Source organism: Pipistrellus hanaki (assembly GCF_964339955.1).
Source record: "Pipistrellus hanaki genome assembly, chromosome: 2".
NCBI lineage: Eukaryota > Metazoa > Chordata > Mammalia > Chiroptera > Vespertilionidae > Pipistrellus > Pipistrellus hanaki.
The window spans coordinates 48,988,887-49,007,791 of record NC_140504.1 but is presented as its reverse complement, the minus strand read 5'-3'; the positions used below and the strand labels follow the sequence as shown (position 1 = coordinate 49,007,791).

General features: G+C 39.9%; 1 protein-coding gene and 1 pseudogene across 2 annotated transcripts in view; both read left to right on the top strand.

Moving 5' to 3' along the window:
* PAK2 (p21 (RAC1) activated kinase 2) overlaps positions 1-18,905 on the top strand; it is an 84,205-nt gene that overhangs the window by 58,879 nt on the left and 6,421 nt on the right. The window contains exons 8-13 of the mRNA XM_084871650.1: positions 620-683; positions 3,788-3,836; positions 4,385-4,497; positions 6,515-6,632; positions 10,603-10,702; positions 14,403-14,599. Coding sequence (XP_084727776.1) covers positions 620-683; positions 3,788-3,836; positions 4,385-4,497; positions 6,515-6,632; positions 10,603-10,702; positions 14,403-14,599 — 641 coding nt within the window. The remainder of the gene's footprint in view (positions 1-619; positions 684-3,787; positions 3,837-4,384; positions 4,498-6,514; positions 6,633-10,602; positions 10,703-14,402; positions 14,600-18,905) is intronic.
* On the top strand, positions 5,503-6,269 carry LOC311616398 (large ribosomal subunit protein eL18-like; annotated as a pseudogene). The gene has a single exon. The product of its transcript is annotated as a large ribosomal subunit protein eL18-like (transcript).

Genomic DNA, 18,905 nt, shown 5'->3' with positions numbered 1-18,905 from the left:
TTTTTTTTTTAGTGTTTGTGGTTGAAACATAGTATTTTGAGATTTACTGTAATATTTGAAAATCACTATTCTAAAATCAGTGGAGTTTATTAAAAGGAATAATGCTATCAGAGTTAATTTACAATTTTAAAAGTATGTATATTTCTGCCGAAACCGGTTTGACTCAGTGGATAGAGTGTCGGCCTGTGGACTGAAGGGTCCCGGGTTCGATTCCGGTCAAGGGCATGTACCTTGGTTGCAGGCACATCCCCAGTAGGGGGTGTGCAAGAGGCAGCTGATCGATGATTCTCTCTCATTGATGTTTCTAACTCTCCCTCTCTATAAAAAAATCAATAAAATATATTTTATATATATATATATTTCTTTATTGATTTCAAAGAGGAAAGGGAGATAGAAACATCAATGATAAGAGGGAATCATTGCTTGGCTGCCTCTTGCACGCCCCCTACTGGGGATTGGGCCCACAACCCAGGCATCTGCCCTTGGCCAGAATCAAACTTGGGACCCTTCAGTCCGCAGGCCAGTGCTCTATCCACTGAGCCAAACTGGCTAGGGCTAATTTACAATTTAAAAATGCTTGACTGAGCTTATAATTTTTTGTTGTTTTTATTTAAAATAGGAACTATTGTGAGCATAGGTGACCCTAAGAAAAAATATACAAGATATGAAAAAATTGGGCAGGGGTAAGTATTTGTGACTGTATTATCACTATATTCAATACTTACTAGATGTACAGCATATCTCTTTTACTTGCCAACATTGAGCACTTTTAATATTCTCTGAGTGATGTCCTTAGATTTGTGTAGATAAGTAATGTATTTCTTTTTAGATGCTATGAAAAAACTATTATTTAGCAACAACTGTACATTGTTTTGTTTTGTTTTTTCTTTTTATTGATTTTAGAGAGAGGGAAGAGGTAAAAAGAAACAAACATCAATTTGTTATTCCACTTATTTATGCATTTATTGGTTGATTCTTGTATGAACTCTACCCAGACTGAACTTCCAACCTTGGCGTATAAGGATGATACTTTAACCAAGTGAGCTACCTGGCTAGGGCATGAGTATACATTGTTTCTTCTTAAATGTAATTAGATTAATTAGATGGATGGGAAAATTGGTAATGAGAGATTAATTAGAAGGGTGGAAAAATTGTCCATCAAATATATTTAAAAGACTGTAGGAACATTTACTACAATATTATAGGCAATAAAAACATACATTTTAATTATGTCTATTGACTATCTTTGAATCTACTGATTATTTGATTTTGTCCAATAACTTGTATTTTTAAACTATATTAACTAAACACTTTTCCTGTTGTTTGGGAAGAGATGAACATCTGGAATTTTTAATGTTATTAATCTCTGGAAAATGTTCTGTGAATTTAGAAAGAGAGCTTACGTTATTTTTGAAAGTTTCTTTATGAATTTCTTTTTAAAAACCAAATTTAATTGCAGCACTGTTTTAATAACAAAAAGTAAGAGTCAACATTTTAAGCATCATAATGGATAAATTGTAATACCAGTATATGGAATAATACAGGTTGGAGCAAAAGTAGGTTTATAATTTGTTTGGAAAAAATAATAATTAATAAATAATAATAAAAGAATGAACTGTGTTTTGCGTGTTCACAACTGTAAACCTACTTTTGCCCCACCTTATATATGTAATAATAATTATGAGTGGACAAAATGATATCTAACAAAAAGCAAAGGGGGAAAAAAGAACAAGAAAGAATAAAATCTATCCATTTCGATGACCATCCCAAATTCAATGTTGAATTATAAGAGAAAATTGCAGAAAAAATACAGAAAGTTAAATCATTTTTATGAAGTTTAAAAATTATGTTAACCTTGGCCCATGTAGCTTGGTTGAGCGTTGTCCTATGCACTGAAGGGTTGCTGGTTTGTTTCCTAGTCAGACATGCCCAGGTTTCAGGTTCAATCCCCATTTGGGGTGATGCTGGAGGCAGTCAATTGATGTTTCTCTCTCCACCCTCCCCCTCTCTCTCTCTCTTTTCTCTCTCTCCATCCCCCCCTTTTCTTTCCTGTCTCTCTCAAATCAATTTCAATTTTTAAAAAGTATGTTAAATATATTCTGCAGAGATACATAGCTATGCTCTCTGTGGATAAGGGATAGAGAAATGGATGGACTGACGTACATCAGATACAAATGGACAGAGGCAGATTACTTTTGGGACGAAAGAGGATGCCTTTGGAAAGGGCACACAAACCTTCAGATTTATTTGTAGTTCTTCGTTGTTTAAATATATTTTTATTAATGTCAGAGAGAGTGGGGGGAAGAGAGAGAAATAGAAACATCAGTGATGAGAGAGAATCATTGATTGGCTGCCTCTGCTCACTCCCTACGGAGGGTCGAGCTCACAACCTGGGCATATACTCCTTTTTTTTTTTTTTTTAAATATATTTTATTGATTTTGTTCAGAGAGGAAGAGAGAGGGATAGAGAGTTAGAAACATCAATGAGAGAGAGTCATCAATCAGCTGCCTCTTGCACACCCCCTACTGGGGATGTGCCCGCAATTAAGGTACATGCCCTTGACCGGAATCGAACCCGGGACCTTTCAGTCCCCAAGCCGACGCTCTATCCATTGAGCCAAACCGGTTTCGGCTGGGCATATACTCTTACCTACAATTGAACTCTGACCTACTGGTTCATAGGTCAAAGCTCAGCCACTGAGCCAACCAGGTGGGTTAGTTCTTTGTGTTTTAGTGAAGTGGATCCATTGGTACATGTTGCTTTTTTTTTTCCCTTTATCTTTTTTCTTCACTTTTGTAGATACGAAATTTGTGACAAATTTCTAACCTAATTTTTGGCCACAGGGATAGCCTCTCTTTTACTTATTTTCCCCCCTTTTTATTTTTACTTTTGTTTTTTACTTTATCTTGTTTTTACTCTTTTTTTTTTTAAATCAATCTTTATTGTTCATATTATTACAAAGGTTCCTCATTTCTTCCCCCCTCCACTAGGTTCCCACCCCACCCTCCGTCCCCTCCCCATCCCCCATTGTCCTCATCCATAGGTGCAGTTTATGTTCAGTCTCTTCCTCCCTCCCTTTCCCCGATAGTAAATCCCTTTTCAGATAGTAAATCAGTTACTTAGCATTTTCTCATATCAATAATACCTCCACATACCCAAAGATACACTTCACAGAAAAAACATTTCCAGATAGGTCAACCAACCTCATCCAGGCCCCACACAAGGCACTCACAGATCAACACCCCAGCGCTATACTAACTCAACACATCCAGATCTAAGCCTTCATCACTTGATTCAGCAGACCCTCAAGTTCCCGCAAAAGTTTCCAGCCATGTCTGAGAGGCAGCCATGGGGCAGGGGCAGGTGAGGAGCGAGCTGTTTCGGGCCTGGCTGCTCTGGGCCTGGCCTCTGTTGCTCTGGTTTGTTCCACAACCAGCTGCTCCGGGTCTGGCCACTGCCGCTCCCGACCTAGTTGCTCTGGGCTTGGCTGTTGCTGCTCCGGGCCTGGCCGCACCCAACCCGGCTGCTCTGGGGCCGGCCACTCCGGTCCGGGCCCGGCCGCTCCCGGCCTGGCAGCTGCCACTAGGGCCTGACCTCACCCGGCCCGGCTGCTCCAGCCCGGCCGCTCTGGGCCTGGCCGCTCCCAGCCTTGTTTTTACTCTTATTAAAGATATTATTAAGTCTTAAATGTTTAATCCTTTTTCAGTTCTAAGTATAAAGTCTTTGGATGTTATAAATGGTAATGATTTAGAAACCTTAAATCTGGTTGTGTTTTTTTCCTCCTAGGGCTTCTGGTACAGTTTTCACTGCTACAGATGTGGCATTGGGACAGGAGGTAGCTACTTTTTCATTGTTCTGGGTGTTACCATTAGGTTGTAGTATAGGAGGAAACTGGATGAACCTATGATAATCAATAAAAATCTCCCTTTCAGTTGGATATGTTGAAAGAATTATTCCACGCAATTTTATTTGCTATGTAATTTTTATAGTACTTTATTAAGGGGGGGGAGGAATTAATGCATTGCCTCATAAATAAGCAAATATTTTAAAAAATTATTTTCCCAACTTAGAATGAGCTGACCTTGGGTTGGTTAATCAGTTTTAAGAGAAAGCTAAAAATATTTGGGCTCTGTGTATATATTACAAAGCTTTGTGCATAGGAAGTGTGGAAATAAAAGTACTACCTAATTATAAATTATAATTACAATAACTAATTATAATTTCATTATATAATATACTAGTGTTCAATAAATTATTAACTGATTGGTATTTCTAATTTTGTAAGAGAATTACTTTAATAAGCTTTCCGGACCTGGTGGAGCAGAAAGTGTCCTCATGGGAGTTGACTTTTCTAATTTTTAAAAAATTCTATTGCCATTATAGGTTGCTATCAAACAGATTAATTTACAGAAACAGCCAAAGAAGGAATTGATCATTAATGAGATTCTGGTGATGAAAGAATTAAAGAATCCCAACATAGTTAACTTCTTGGACAGGTAAATATGAATATTTCTTAAGCATTGGGACAAAAGTGTGGAAATTTTAACTCTCATGGTTTTGGAGGTTAGTCACTTTAGTTAGACCACAGTAGAATGATGAAAAGTAAGCTTGAAGGAGGAAGAGGTAAAAATAGCACATTTGCAGTTTAACATAGATACCACTTGGTCAATGAGAGAAGACGGTTAAATGAAAGACATTGCTGCTGGTACTAATATTAATTATAAATCTTCAGAAGCAGAAACATTAAAAGAAGGTATTCATATCTTGACCAACAGAGGTGACAGGCCACATAATTTTTAAACTTTCAGGTGAATTTTTATTTCAAATGCTTTCATGAGCAAATAGTATATCTATCAAAACCTCATTTAATTTAGGAATTAATGTTTAAAAAACGTATCTTAAAAATATTGTGCATTTTTTAAAAATTATTTTGTTGTTAATCCTCACCTGAGAATATTTTTTCCATTGCTTTTTAGAGAAAGTAGGATGGAGGGGAGAGTGGGGAAGGGAGAAAAAGAAAGAGAAATATTGATGTGAGAGACACATCTCTTGATTGCCTCCTACACATGCCCCAACCAGGGCCAGGGAATGAACCTGCAACCCAGGTACGTTCCCTTGACCTGTAACCAAACTCACGACCTTGGGTGTGTGGGCTGATGCTCTAACCATCGAGCAACAGCCAGTCAGGGCACAGCTATTGTGTGTTTTTTAAAGGCAGTCACATATATGTGAATGTAAGAAGAGTAATAGAAAAGTAATGGAAATTATAGTAGAGATTATTTTGGAGATAGGGGATTATAGGTGATTTTCTTATTTCCACATCTAAATTTATTTTGAAGTAATGATAACTCATTTTTTATACTTTAGTCATAGTAATGAGGAACATGTTCATAGAAATAAACTTAGCAGATACATTTAAAGGTAGTATTTTAAGTTGGTGTATCATGGTGGTTAAGAAAAGCCATAAGCTTTCCAGACCTGGTGGAGCAGAAAGTGCCCTCATGGGAGTTGGCATCTGCCACACAGAAACCAGAGGTTTGGAGTAAGGAGCCCAAGACCCAGAACATCTACCCAAGCCTGTTGACCAAGCTGTACAGGTTTCTGGCCAGACAAACCAACCCCACCGTCAACCAAATGGTGCTGAAAAGGTTGTTCATGAGTCCACCAACTGGCCACCTGGGTCCCTTTCCCGAATGATCCAGAAGAGGAAGCTTCCCAGCCAGAGGACAAAACCACTGTGGTTATTATTATTTTTTTGTTGTGGTTATAGGGACTATAACTGATGACATTCATGTCCAGGAGGTGCCCAACCTGAAGGTTGTATGCACTTCATGTGAACAGTCGTCCCCGAGCCACATCCTCAAGGCAAGGGGCTAGATCCACACCTTCAAGCAGTTGGCCCTGGGCTCCCCCAAGGGTTGTGGCTCCATGTTACTTTCTCGTCCCTGCAAGGACTGAGGCAGGTACAGGCATTTGGCCAGACCCCTGGAACCTCGCACAGTCACACCAAACCCTATGTACCATCCACGGGCCAGAAGTTTGAGCACGCAAGCGGCTGATGGTCCAGCTCCAGCTACAAAAACTAACGCAGATCCTACCTAGTTATTAAAAAGATTTTGGGATACTGGCAAGGGAGCCATAAGCTTTGCAATCACTTCATACATGGCTTCAGTTTCTGATTTTGTCACTTACTAGCTATGTTACCTTAAATGAGTTACTTAACCTCTCCAAGCTTCTGTCTGTTCATCTGTCAAACAGGATGAATAAGTCTACCTATGCACTCAAGCTACAATTGTGGTCAAACTTTAATGTGATTCAGGAAACTCATAATGACCCTAGTTATTTTTCTGTGCTCTTCCATAGCAGCTTTCCAGTTGTATTCCTAGCTATCAAAGCTATCAGCTTTCTAGTTTTATTATGAAGATGCCTAAACTTTGAATTCTTCAACATTCAAGAATACCATGTGTTTAGAAAATATAGAAATGTGACTGTATTTTGTGTGTTTCTTTTTAGTTACCTGGTGGGAGACGAATTGTTTGTAGTGATGGAGTACCTTGCTGGGGGATCACTCACTGATGTTGTGACAGAAACCTGCATGGACGAGGCACAGATTGCTGCTGTGTGCAGAGAGGTGAGTTTGCTCCCATTTCGATAAGTTGTGGTGATGTTCGGTTAGCAGGAGATGAAAAAAGGGAAAGTTTCGAGTGTAATCCTTTCTCTGTACACATTTTCTGCACGTTTTTTCCATACCATTTCATCCTACTTGAGAGTTGCAGCCCTTTCCTTCATGTGTAAGATGATTCTGCAATGAAGCATGGGCCTTTGAAGAGCGAAACTCACATGTGAATTTCAGTGGGGTCATCATCATAATTCATCATCCACACAGGATGCTTTTGAGAGTGAAAGGGGAATCCATTAAAAATACACCACTCACCTGGCCCAGTGTGGCTCAGTTGGTTGGAGCATCCCATGCACTATATCGTGGCAGGTTCTATTCCTGGTCAGGGCACATACTCATGTTTCCGGTTTGATCCCCAGTCTGGGTACATAAGGGAGGTGGCCTGTTGATAGTTCTCTCTCATATCAATGTTTCTCTCTTTCTCTTTATAAAAATCAATTTTAAAAAATACACCATTCAACAGAGGAAATAAACCCTCCTCATGAAAAGCAGGACATACGTTCACCTTAAGTGTTAATACATCTGCTTCTGGTTTTATTAATCTTACTGAAGGAAAAGAAACTAGTTGTTTCTTGATATTTATTATGAACTAGAGGCCCAATGCACGAACATTCCTGCACGAGTAGGCCTTCCTTTCCCCGGCTGCCAGCATCGGCTCTTCTCCTGCCGCCAGCAGACCCAGGACCGGGCTTTCCTCGAAGCCCCAGCTCTGTCCGGTCTAATTAGCACATTATACTTTTATTATTATAGATTACTATAATAATAAAAATTATTTCTGATTTTAAATCACAAGTTCTGCCAAATTGCCTAAGTTAAGTAAAAATAGGTGCCTTCCTTCTTCCAGCTAACTTTCCCTACAGATGAGACTTAGGTTAATGATTTGCTTATTGAAACTGATACTGCTTTTGAATATCATAGCAACTTATTTTCAGTGGACAAAATTGTAAAAGTTCTTACGACTTGTGTTTTTAAGGGTTTTTTAATGCTCACCCAAGGATATATTTTATTGATGAGAGAGGGAGGGAGGGAGGGAGGGAAAGAGAGAGGGGGGGGGGGGACATAGATATGCCAGAGAAACATTGATAGGTTGCCTGATATATGCGTATCCCAACCTATGTACACCCCAACTGGGGGTCACACCCACAACCTAGGAATGTGCCCTGACCAGGAATCAAACCCACACTCCAAACAATTGAACCACATCAGCTAGGGCTTCTTTGAAATTTTTAATTGTTCTCCATGTAAAGCGGGGTAGCTTCTTTGGTTGTTTTAGTGGGGAAGGAAGTAAGAATTTTTTAATGAATATGATAGTTTAATAGCATATCTCTTAACAAAAAAATGTTAGTTATTTAAAAGCTGATAAAAACTTAACAAGACTTTATACTTAATTTGTTTTTCTAATAGTTTTTCATAATGGATATGCTATAAAAATATTTTAGGAGTTCCTTTCATTATAACAAGTTTATTCCTATTTGTACAAGTATTTTTCTGGGAATTTGTTCTTTTCAGCAATCTGCTTAAATGTTTGGTAAATATAGTGTAATAATACACAGTTTACCTATTTTTTTCTTGAATGAATAGTACAAGATTTTCACCTTGACTGGTATAGTTCAATTGGTTAGAGTCTCGTCCCATACACTGAAAAGTTTGGGGTTCAATTTCCAGTCAGGGCACATTCCTAGGTTATGGGTTTGATCCCTGATTGGGGCACCTGTTGGAGGCAACTGATTGATCTCTCTCTCTCTCTCTCCCTCCCACCCCCCCCCAAAAATCAATTAAATTTATTTATTTTAAAATATATTTTTATTGATTTCAGAGAGGAAGGGAGAGGGAGAGAGAATCATTTATCGGCTGCCTTCTGCACACCCTCTTCTGGGTATTGAGCCTGTAATCTGGGCATATGCTCTTACAGGGAATTGAACAGGTGACCTCCTGGTGCATTGGATGATGCTCAACCTACTACATCACATTGACTGGACTCTAATCTCATTCTTGTATTTAAGGAAGCAAGGAAAAATTTGGACTCAGTCTGTTTTCTGAAACATTAGCAAAGAAGAAAGTTATTCCTTTATCATTGGTGTCTAGGTTGTGGATATTAGCTTTATGTAAAATTCACCATAGAAGAAATGAAGAGAACATCTTACATCACATTGATGAACCATACCAGCCATAATCTTACCCACTTTTCATGGCACATTGATTAGACTTGAGTATCTGAGATTCATGTGGGAATAATCACAATTTTATCCTTTACTATTGATTTCTAAAGAGCCTTGAGCATGTTTGCAGGTGCAGTATACCTTTAAGCACTTAAACCTGAAAAGGCCTAGAAATTATATAAACTCACCTATCTAGATGTATATAAAAAGCCAGCAACTGTAATGGTCATAACGACCCAAACGACCAGTCGTTAAGATGCTACTGTGACCAGCGAACCAGTCCGATCAGGAGGTGGGGCTGCTGGTCAACCTCACAGCCCCTCCCCACTGCCAGACCACCCCTGATTGGACTCTCCCACCCCGATCAAGAGTTATGTGCAAAGTTATAAAAATAAGACAATTAATTAGAACCCTTATCTCCCACACACTGGTCTTACCCAGAAATAATTATTAAATGATGTCTTATCTAGTCCTATCATTCTGTGTTCAATATTTTCATTTATATGTTAGCCAAACAACCCTCCCTTCTTCACGTCCAGCTCCATCTCTGATCAGCCTGCCTCTCCACAATAGGCCTGCAGCCCCTCCCCCGTGCCAGCCTCTCCTGATTGCACCACCTCACCCCAATTGAAGTGGCCAACCTCCCTCAGCCCTTCCCTGGCTGCCCCACCTCTGATTGCACCCTCCACTCAACAGGAAGTGGGGCTGGCCAGCCAACCTGCAGCCCCTCCCCCTGGCTGGCCACACACTCTGTGATCCCCCACTATCCTGATTGGCCTTCAGCCTCACCTCCCCCTGGCCGACCCCACCCCAATAAAGGGTGGGGTCAACCAGCCAACCTCCTGCAGCCCCTAGCCCCACCCAATCAGGGGCAGGACAGGACAGCCAACCACCCATGGCCCCTCCCCAGGCCACTCCCCCCCCCCCCATCAGCACCCCTTACCCCAATTGGGGGCAGGGCCCACTGGCCAATCACCCGCAGTCCCTTCCCCCAGTTGTCCGGCCCTGATTGGGGCGGGCTGGCCAGCCAACCTCACACCATCTCTTTCTCCTGACAGGCCCAGCCCAATCCAGCAGGACCCCACTGGTGCACAAATTCGTGACTGGGCCTCTAGTCATTTTATAAATGAAAATATTGAACACATAATGATAGGACTAGATAAGACATCCTACCTAATGATAGAGTAATATTCAAATTAACCACACTTTGCTACACAGGCCATGCCCACCAGCCAATCAGAGCAAGTAATCAAATTAACCCAACAAAGATGATGGTTAATTTGTATACACTGAGGGAGGGAGGAGTGAAGACAGTATAGAAGGAAGAGGGAGGGAAAGTGGAAAGCAAGGCAGCTTCGGCTGTTGGAGGGAAAGGACTGGCGGGGGCAGGGCGAGGCACGCAGGGGTTGCATGCCCTGCCCGCCCCACCCGCCCCACCCTACCCGCTACAGCGGGAGAGGTAGGGGGCGCGTGGAAGAGGTGGCAGTGGTGGGCCGGAAGGCTTGCAGGAATATTCCTGCAACAGGTCACTAGTCATTTAATAATTATTTCTGGGTAAGTCCAGTGGGAGGGAGATAAGGGTTCTAATAGTCTTATTTTTATAACTTTGCACATGAAAGGATGTTTTTTCTTTATAAAAATAAGTATTGCAGTGTCTTGTGCTGGATACCAGAAGCGATGTATCCAGCCATAAAAAGTGTATGTAAACCTCCCTTAGACTTTTCAGAGATTGTTTTATTTATTGCTTTTATTCTTCTGTTCAGTGTTTACAGGCATTGGAGTTTTTACATGCTAATCAAGTGATCCACAGAGACATCAAAAGTGACAATGTGCTTTTGGGGATGGAAGGATCAGTTAAACTTAGTGAGTAACAAATGAACAAATAACATTTATTTGTCATTTATTATAATTTTTTGCCTTTTATTTAAGTAAAAACCTCTTATGCTATTAATATTGTATGGCTTACTTAATATATGGAGAGGGAGGGAGAATAGTGGTTAAGAATATGGACTCTCACCAGGACAGCCTGTGTTTAAATAGCAGAGCTGCTATACTTGCTGAATAATTTTAGGTGAGTTACTTAATTTCTTTGTGTTTTTCCCATTATGAAATATGGAAAATAATAATACCTGTCTCAAAGAATTCTTCTGGAGATTAAAACACTAAGAAAAAGTACCTAGTACTGTCATAATATTGGTGCTATCTTCCAAAGACGAACTTGAATTTGTTTCTGCTACCTTTTTTTTTAATTCAGAGAGGAAGAGAGGGAAAGAGAGAACATCAATGATGAGAGAGAATCATTGATTGGCTGCCTCCACTCACCCCTTATTGGTAATCCAGCCTTCAACCCAGGCATGTGCCCTGACAGGGATCCAACTGTCACTTCGTGGCTCATAGGTTGACGCTCAACCCCTAAGCCACATCGGCTGGGCTCTGCTATCTTCTAGGTCATGCTGTTCAACTTTCATGAATTTGGCAATGTGACCTAATCATTGAAAGGCCTATGTGACCCTGACCTGTGATTACTAACCTTAATCTTAGTTGGCAAGTTAAAAATGGACAGTTTCATGCATTTTTAGTGAATACATATGTAAACAATTGGATTCTTTTGGATAATATTTAATCCTAGCTCTTCTGTGTACTAAATGAATAATCTTTGGTAAGTTATCTAAAAACATATGTGTCTGTTTCCCTATAAAATTAGAATAATAGTAATGTACCTGTCTAATAGAGCTATCATGAGGATTAGATATGTTAATTCTTATAAGGTACTGGGAACAATATCTGTTTTTTTATAAGCTCTCATTTTAGCTATAGGTAGTATGATTTGACCTAACAATTGTTCTTTCAGGATTCACTCCTATAAAATTACTAAACATATGCACAATTACAAGATGTTCTCTGCAGTATTGTAAGGGAAAAACCAATATATGTTAAATGTCTAGCAGTACAGGAATGGTTAAATGTTTAAAAATTTTTATATTATTTTGTTTTTGTATATATATATATTTTTTAATATATATTTTATTGATTTTTCACAGAGAGGAAGAGAGAGGGATAGAGAGTTAGAAACATCGATGAGAGAGAATCATCGATCAGCTGCCTCTTGCACACCCCCTACTGGGGATGCGCCCGCAACCAAGGTACATGCCCTTGACCGGAATCGAACCCGGGACCTTTCAGTCCCCAGGCCTACACTCTGTCCACTGAGCCAAACCGGTCCCGGCTGTTTTTGTATATTCTTTAGTATTGTATATAATAATGAGGTTGTTCAATGTATTAATATGGGAAGATCTCTAAAAATAGTTTCTTAAAAGTTTACAGAATATCTTAGTTAGAATGAATCAAGTGGTTCATAGATATTATTTCTATGTATATAAATGCATAACAGGAAGTCTAAAGCTTACATTTATTTTCAACTATAGTAGTGTTTTAAAAGTTAAATAAAGAATAAATAGATATAAAAGCTCTGGAATTAATTTTATTAGGAGGAAAAAAGTAAAGATTGCAAACATAAACATTAACAGTAGTTACATATGGAACAGAATGGGAGGGAGGAAAAAATTTATAGATTCGTATCCTGACTTTGCCACTAAACTAGGTATTCTACTACTTAGTTATTATAAAACTAGAGGCCTAGTGCACAAAATTTGTTCACTGGGGGAAGGGAGGTACGGTCCCTCAGCCGGCCTGCACCCTCTCACATTTCTGGATCCCTTGCTCCTTACTGCTTTCCTGCTTACTGATCCTTACCACTTGGCTCTCTGCTCCTTAGCACTGCTCCTTAGGCGGGACTCCTTAGCACTGCTCCTTAGGCGGGAGAGTCTCCTGCCACCAGTGCTGCACTCCCATTGACCACCAGGGTACAGCTCCTGCGTTGAGCATCTGCCCCCTGGTGGTCAGTGCTCATCATAGCGACCAGTTGTCCTAGTCATTCCACTGTAATGATTGCTTGGCGTGTGTGTGTGTGTGTGTGTGTGTGTGTGTGTGTGTGTGTACACGTGTGTGTGTGTGTGCATGTGCGCGCGCATATACACACACTAGAGGCCCAGTGCACAGAATTCATGCACGGCAGAGAGAGGGGTCCTCAGCCCAGCTTGCACCCTCTCCAATCCAGGATCCTTCAGGGAATGTCTGGCTGCCGGTTTAGGCCTGATCTTGCAGCAATCCGGACTGCTGGCTCCTAACCATTCACCTGTCTGCCTGACTAATAGCCCTTAATCCTGCTGTCTGCCTGCCTGATGCCCCTAACTGCTTCCCTGCCTGCCCGATCCCCCTAACTGCTTTCTGCTGGCCTGATCCCCGTAACTGCTCTCCCCTGCTGGCCTGATTCCCCAAGTGCTCTCCCCTGCTGGCCTGATCCCCCTAACTGCTCTCCCCTGCTGGCCTTAATCCCCTAACTACTCTCCCCTGACGGCCTGATCCCTCTAATTGTTCTCCCCTGCTGGCCTGATCACCCCTAGCTGCCTCTGCCTTAGCCACACCAACATGGCTTTGTCGAGAAGACATCTGGTTTACCTGGTCTAATTAGCATATTACCCTTTTATTAGTATAAATAAGGAGGATGGAGTATTGCTGGTGAGCACATTGTAGATACAGTTATAGTTAAAGATGCTCTTTTTCTAGACACTGCTATCAACTGTGTAGTTAATAGCTTCTGTTTATTTTCATCAAAAGTAGTTATTTCCTGACTTTTGCCTGTTTGGTGACTTTTTCTTCTTGACTTTTTTCAACTTTATTAAAATCTGTAGGGTAAAATTAACTTTTAAATTGAATTTATTGGAGTGACATTGCTTAATAAAATTATATAGGTTTCAGGGATACAATTCTATAATACATCGTCTGTACATTGTATTGTTTGTTACCATCCCAAGTCAAGTCTCTTTCCATCACCATATATCCCCCCCCCTTTATTCTCTTCTACCTCTCTCCACCCTCTCCCCTTTTTCTCTTGTTAGAATTAATTATTTAGAATAAAAGACCTCCTGATTATTTGTCCTCTGCTTGTGGGAAGTTAAAAAGTGAGAGTATGTAACATCAAAATATTTATAAACCCATCCTAGTTGACTTTATTAATACAGTCTTAAAAACAAGTGGGTACCCTAACCAGTTTGGCTCAGTGAATAGAGATCAGCCTGTGGACTGAAAGGTCCTAGGTTCGATTCCAGTCAAGGGCATGTACTTTGGTTGCAGGCACATTCCCAGTAAGAGGTGTGCAGGAGACAGTTGATCGATGTTTCTAACTTTCTATCCCTCTACCTTCTTCTCTGTAAAAAATCAATAAAATATATTTTAAAAAGCAACAACAATAGTCAAATGTAATTAATTAAGTTATCTGCCCTGGCCAGTTCATTTCCCAGTTAAGGACATGTTCCTGGGTTGCAAGCTTGGTCCCTGGTATCACTTCACTACAAGAATGATCTGCAGGAAGCAACCAATCGATGTCGTGCTCTCACATCAATGCTCTCATTCTCCATCTCCCTCTCTTATGTCATCTAAAGTGAATCTAGATAAAACCATCCATGGACACCATTAACTTTCGATATTTTGTTTTGTTTTATAGCTGACTTTGGTTTCTGTGCCCAGATCACCCCTGAGCAGAGCAAGCGAAGTACCATGGTTGGCACACCATACTGGATGGCACCAGAGGTGGTTACACGGAAAGCTTATGGCCCTAAGGTGGACATATGGTCTCTGGGTATCATGGCTATTGAAATGGTAGAAGGAGAGCCTCCATACCTCAATGAAAATCCCTTGAGGGTAAGACAAACACCAACCTTATTTTAAGAAAAATACTTTTATTTAAAACATTTAGGTAGTACCTGCTTGTTCCAGGCACTGGCCAAGAATTTAGGATGCAAAGTTGATAAAAGCTGTTGTTTCCTTCCCTCTGCATCTAAAAAATCATTTGCTTCTGGGTTGAATTGAATGTGTTAGGTAAAGAGTTTGTAGATTTTTAGTGAGTTTAATGTTTTCTAATTTTGTATATAAGTAAGAATTTCCTCATTTTTCTACAGAGTTAAGAGTCCCTAGACATACCCTTCAGGTTATCAGCTTTGAACCTTGGCCGCTGGTACCCCTAGGTACAGAGAAATGGAAAGCAAGATCACATCTGTAAGGAAGCTGTGTAGATGGCAATGTTAAAGCCTGTATTCAGACAAAAGAGTGAGGGCCCTGAGATACAGATGAGGTCAGTAGATTTTAAAAAAAAATTTAGCAGCTGAGGATGGAGAGTTTCCGGGTTCCTTCCTTCCTCTCTCTCTCCCTTCTTCCCTGCCTGCCTGCCTTTCTTTATTTTTTTTCTTCTATTTCCACTTTTAAATTATCATATATGGCTGAATATCATATCATTCACTACAAGAACGACTATAATAAAAAAGTTGAAGAATACCCAAAACTGGTTTGGCTCAGTGGATAGAGCATCGGCCTGCAGACTGAAGGGTCCCAGGTTCGATTCCGGTCAGGGGCATGTACCTTGGTTGCAGGCACATCCCCAGTGAAGGGTGTGCAGGAGGCAGCTGATCCATGTTTCTCTTTCATCGATGTTTCTAACTCTCTATCCCTTTCCCTTCCTCTCTGTAAAAAAATCAATTAAAAAAAAAAAAAAAAATATATATATATATATATATATATATATATATATATATATTTATTTATTTTAAGTTGAAGAATAAATAAGTATTGGTGAGAATGTAGAGAAATTGGAACCCTTATACTTAGCTAGTGGAAAGGTAAATGGTGCATGTAGCACTTTGAATGTTAATACCCTCACTCCTCGGGGATAAAAATAATAATAAAACATTCAATTTATTATTTTTTAAAAAAGAATATATATAAATATCACTGAATTAAAGAATAGAGCCATACTGTTGGGAGCATCTCAAAGGCACAGAAGCCAAGCTGAAAGAGCTCTAGTGGCCAAGGTACAACAATTTGAACAGCAGTAGAATGGGATTATAACCCAAAGTATAATATGTATGACACCGTACTGACAGAAATAAAGTGATGAGCTGAAACTGGTTTGGCTCAGTGGATAGAGCGTCGGCCTGCGGACTGAAAGGTCCCAGGTTCGATTCCGGTCAAGGGCATGTACCTTGGTTGTGGGCACATCTCCAGTAGGGGGTGTGCAAGAGGCAGCTGATCAATGATTCTCTCTCATTGATGTTTCTAACTCCTTATCCCTCTCTCTTCTTCTCTGTAAAAAAATCAATAAAATATATATATATTTTTAAAGTGATAAAATAAATAAATAAACAAGATGGAAGAGACAGATCTCCCATGCAGAAGAATGCCAAATATTTATGGAGATGTTCCACCCTGAAGGAGGTGAAGCATAACGCCCACTTCTTAAGTGTGGCTGCACCTAGTGACTTTCTTCCAAAGAGCACATATGGAAAGGGGAGAAAAAAGTAATTTAACAGTAGAGAAACCTGACAAACACTACCTCAGCCAGGTGATGAGGTGAACGTGAACAGTCCTTAGTTCAATTGATAGTATGTTCCTTTAATATTGCAGTGAAAATGAACTCTAACTCTTACTTTCTCTCCCAAACCCATAGTCTTTAACCATGAGAAAAACATCAAATCCCAAGGACAGCCTACACTGTAATACCTGATAGTACTCCTTCAAACTGTCAGGGTCATTCAAAGGAAAGGAATATCAGAAATTGTCACTGTCAGGAGGATGCAAGGGAAATGTGACAGGAACAGAAATAGGAGAGTGGAAGAGTGAATGAAACCTAGTGTGAATGCTGGAAGCACTAGGGGCCCCATAAGTGATGCCAGTCAGCAGGGGTATATCCTTTTCTTTCACCATACTTAGCTACATAGGTACAGGCAAGGAGTAGGCAGTTTTAATGGTATTTAGCCACTGAGTGCTGTAAAGTGCACGAGGGTCAAAGAAGTGATTATGTGAGAAGAATGGTGGATACTAGAAGATCAGTAGGATTTATTTGGGTCCAGTGAAGTCAAAGGTTCACTAGTATGAGGGAAGTGAGAGTGAAAAGATAGGAGGTGGAGTGCAGTAGAGATTTAAGAGTTGCAGTTATTGATACTCTTAAGATACAGGATATAACCATAGGTGTGTGAGGCTGAGGTAGGCTAAAGAACAAGAGCATCAGAGAAGAGATCAGGGAATTGTAACCAGCATCTTCATAGCTATTGGAATTGTGGTGAATTATGAATAATGTTAGACCTGATGATAGCATTTTGTAGGTGTTTGAATCAAAGAATGGTAGATAAGAGTTTGGAAGCCCAGGAGTTACAGAGGAGGGTGACAGGAGGTCTCAAAAAGACACTATAAGGAGCCAAAAGAACACTTCATCTTCAGGGCCATGCAAAGGTGTGGGGGAGAAAAAGCTTTCACTAGAGAATGCTATAGATGAGGCAGATTGCTCATGGGAGAGCCATGTCTCAATAAATTAAGGAAAATGTTTGAGAAAGGAATGGGAAGTGGGTATGAAAATATTAAAGCTAGAAAGAATATGCAGAGGCATATTGGCATTAGAATGGAGAGGCAGAGGGCATGATTGGGAGTCATGGGTTGCTTATAATCACTAACATAAAGATAGAATGTAGTAAGGTTTATCCCAAAGTAGAGGAAAGGTTAAATACTTATTTTTATATAGAGTTCCCTATTAATTTATTCCAGTGGAAGAGTTGAAGCTCACAACAGTCACATGATCTTAACTTGAAATTCCTATCACAGGGATAATCTCTTACAATGAAATTTTAAAAGAAATATTGAGTTCAGAGAGTAAAGAGAGATATCAATGATGAGAGAGAATCATTGCTTGGCTGTCTCCTGCATGTCCCCCTCATTGAGAATCGAGCCTACAACCCAGGCAAGTGCCCTGACTGAGAATCAAACTGACCTCCTGGTTCATGGATCGATGCTCAACCACTGAGCCATGCCAGTCAGGCACAATGAAATTTTTTAGTGAAAGTTTTGGGGGAAATGTCATATAAAGAGAAGTTAAGTGACAGGGAAAGAGCATATTGGTATACTGATGGTACAAGTGTCAGTTGGTACCTTTTTTTAATGGCAGAAACTTTAAATGAGGCTATATGTTCACTTTTTTACATTACCATTATATTTTTACATTATCAACATCCCTTATCAGAGCTTAAATTTTTAAAACTATTTCTGTTTTTATTTTATTTATTATTATTTAAGAGGTTTTAGAGAGATGATGGGGGGGGGGGGGGGGAGTGAGAGAGAGAAATATTGATCAGTTGTCTCCTGTGCACTTGCCCTGACCAGGGATGGAACCTGCGGCCTGGTATGTGCCCTGATCTGGAATTGAACCCACCACCTTTTTGTGTATGGGACAACACTCCAGCCAACTGAGCCACACGAGCAAGACAAGCTTACATTTCTTAACAATCAGTGAACCTACATTGATACATTATTATCATCCGGAGTCCATAGTTTACATTAGGATTCATGTTTGGGGTGGTGTACATTCTGTGGGTTTAGAGCAGTGGTTCTCAATCTTTCTAATGCTGCAACGCTTTAAGACAGTTCCTCATGTTGTAGTGACCCCCAACCATAAAATTATTTTCATTGCTACTTTATGACTGTAATTTTGCTACTGCTAATGAATCATAATGTAAATATCTGTGTTTTCCAGTGGTTTTAGGCAGGGTCACCTAAAACCATTGGAAAACACAGATATTTACATTACAACTCACAACAGTAGCAAAATTACAGTCATGAAGTAGCAACGAAAATAATTTTATGGTTAGGGGTCACCACAACATGAGGAACTGTCTTAAAGGGTCGAGGCATTAGAAAGGTTGAGAACCACTGGTTTAGACAAATGTATAATGGATAGTATGTGTTCATCATTTAGTATTATATATAAAGTATTTTCAGTCTTAAAAATCCTCTGTGCTCTGGCTGCTTCTTCATCTATAGCTATATAGATATAACTTGTGTTTTCTTTTTTAAAAAAAAAAAAAAGTTTCAATAAACTACATCGTTTTGAAATGTAGTGTGACTTGAATAAAGCTTGAGAAAGGTAAGTGGGATTCTATATGTTAATGATAGGATTGTGGTCTTCTTT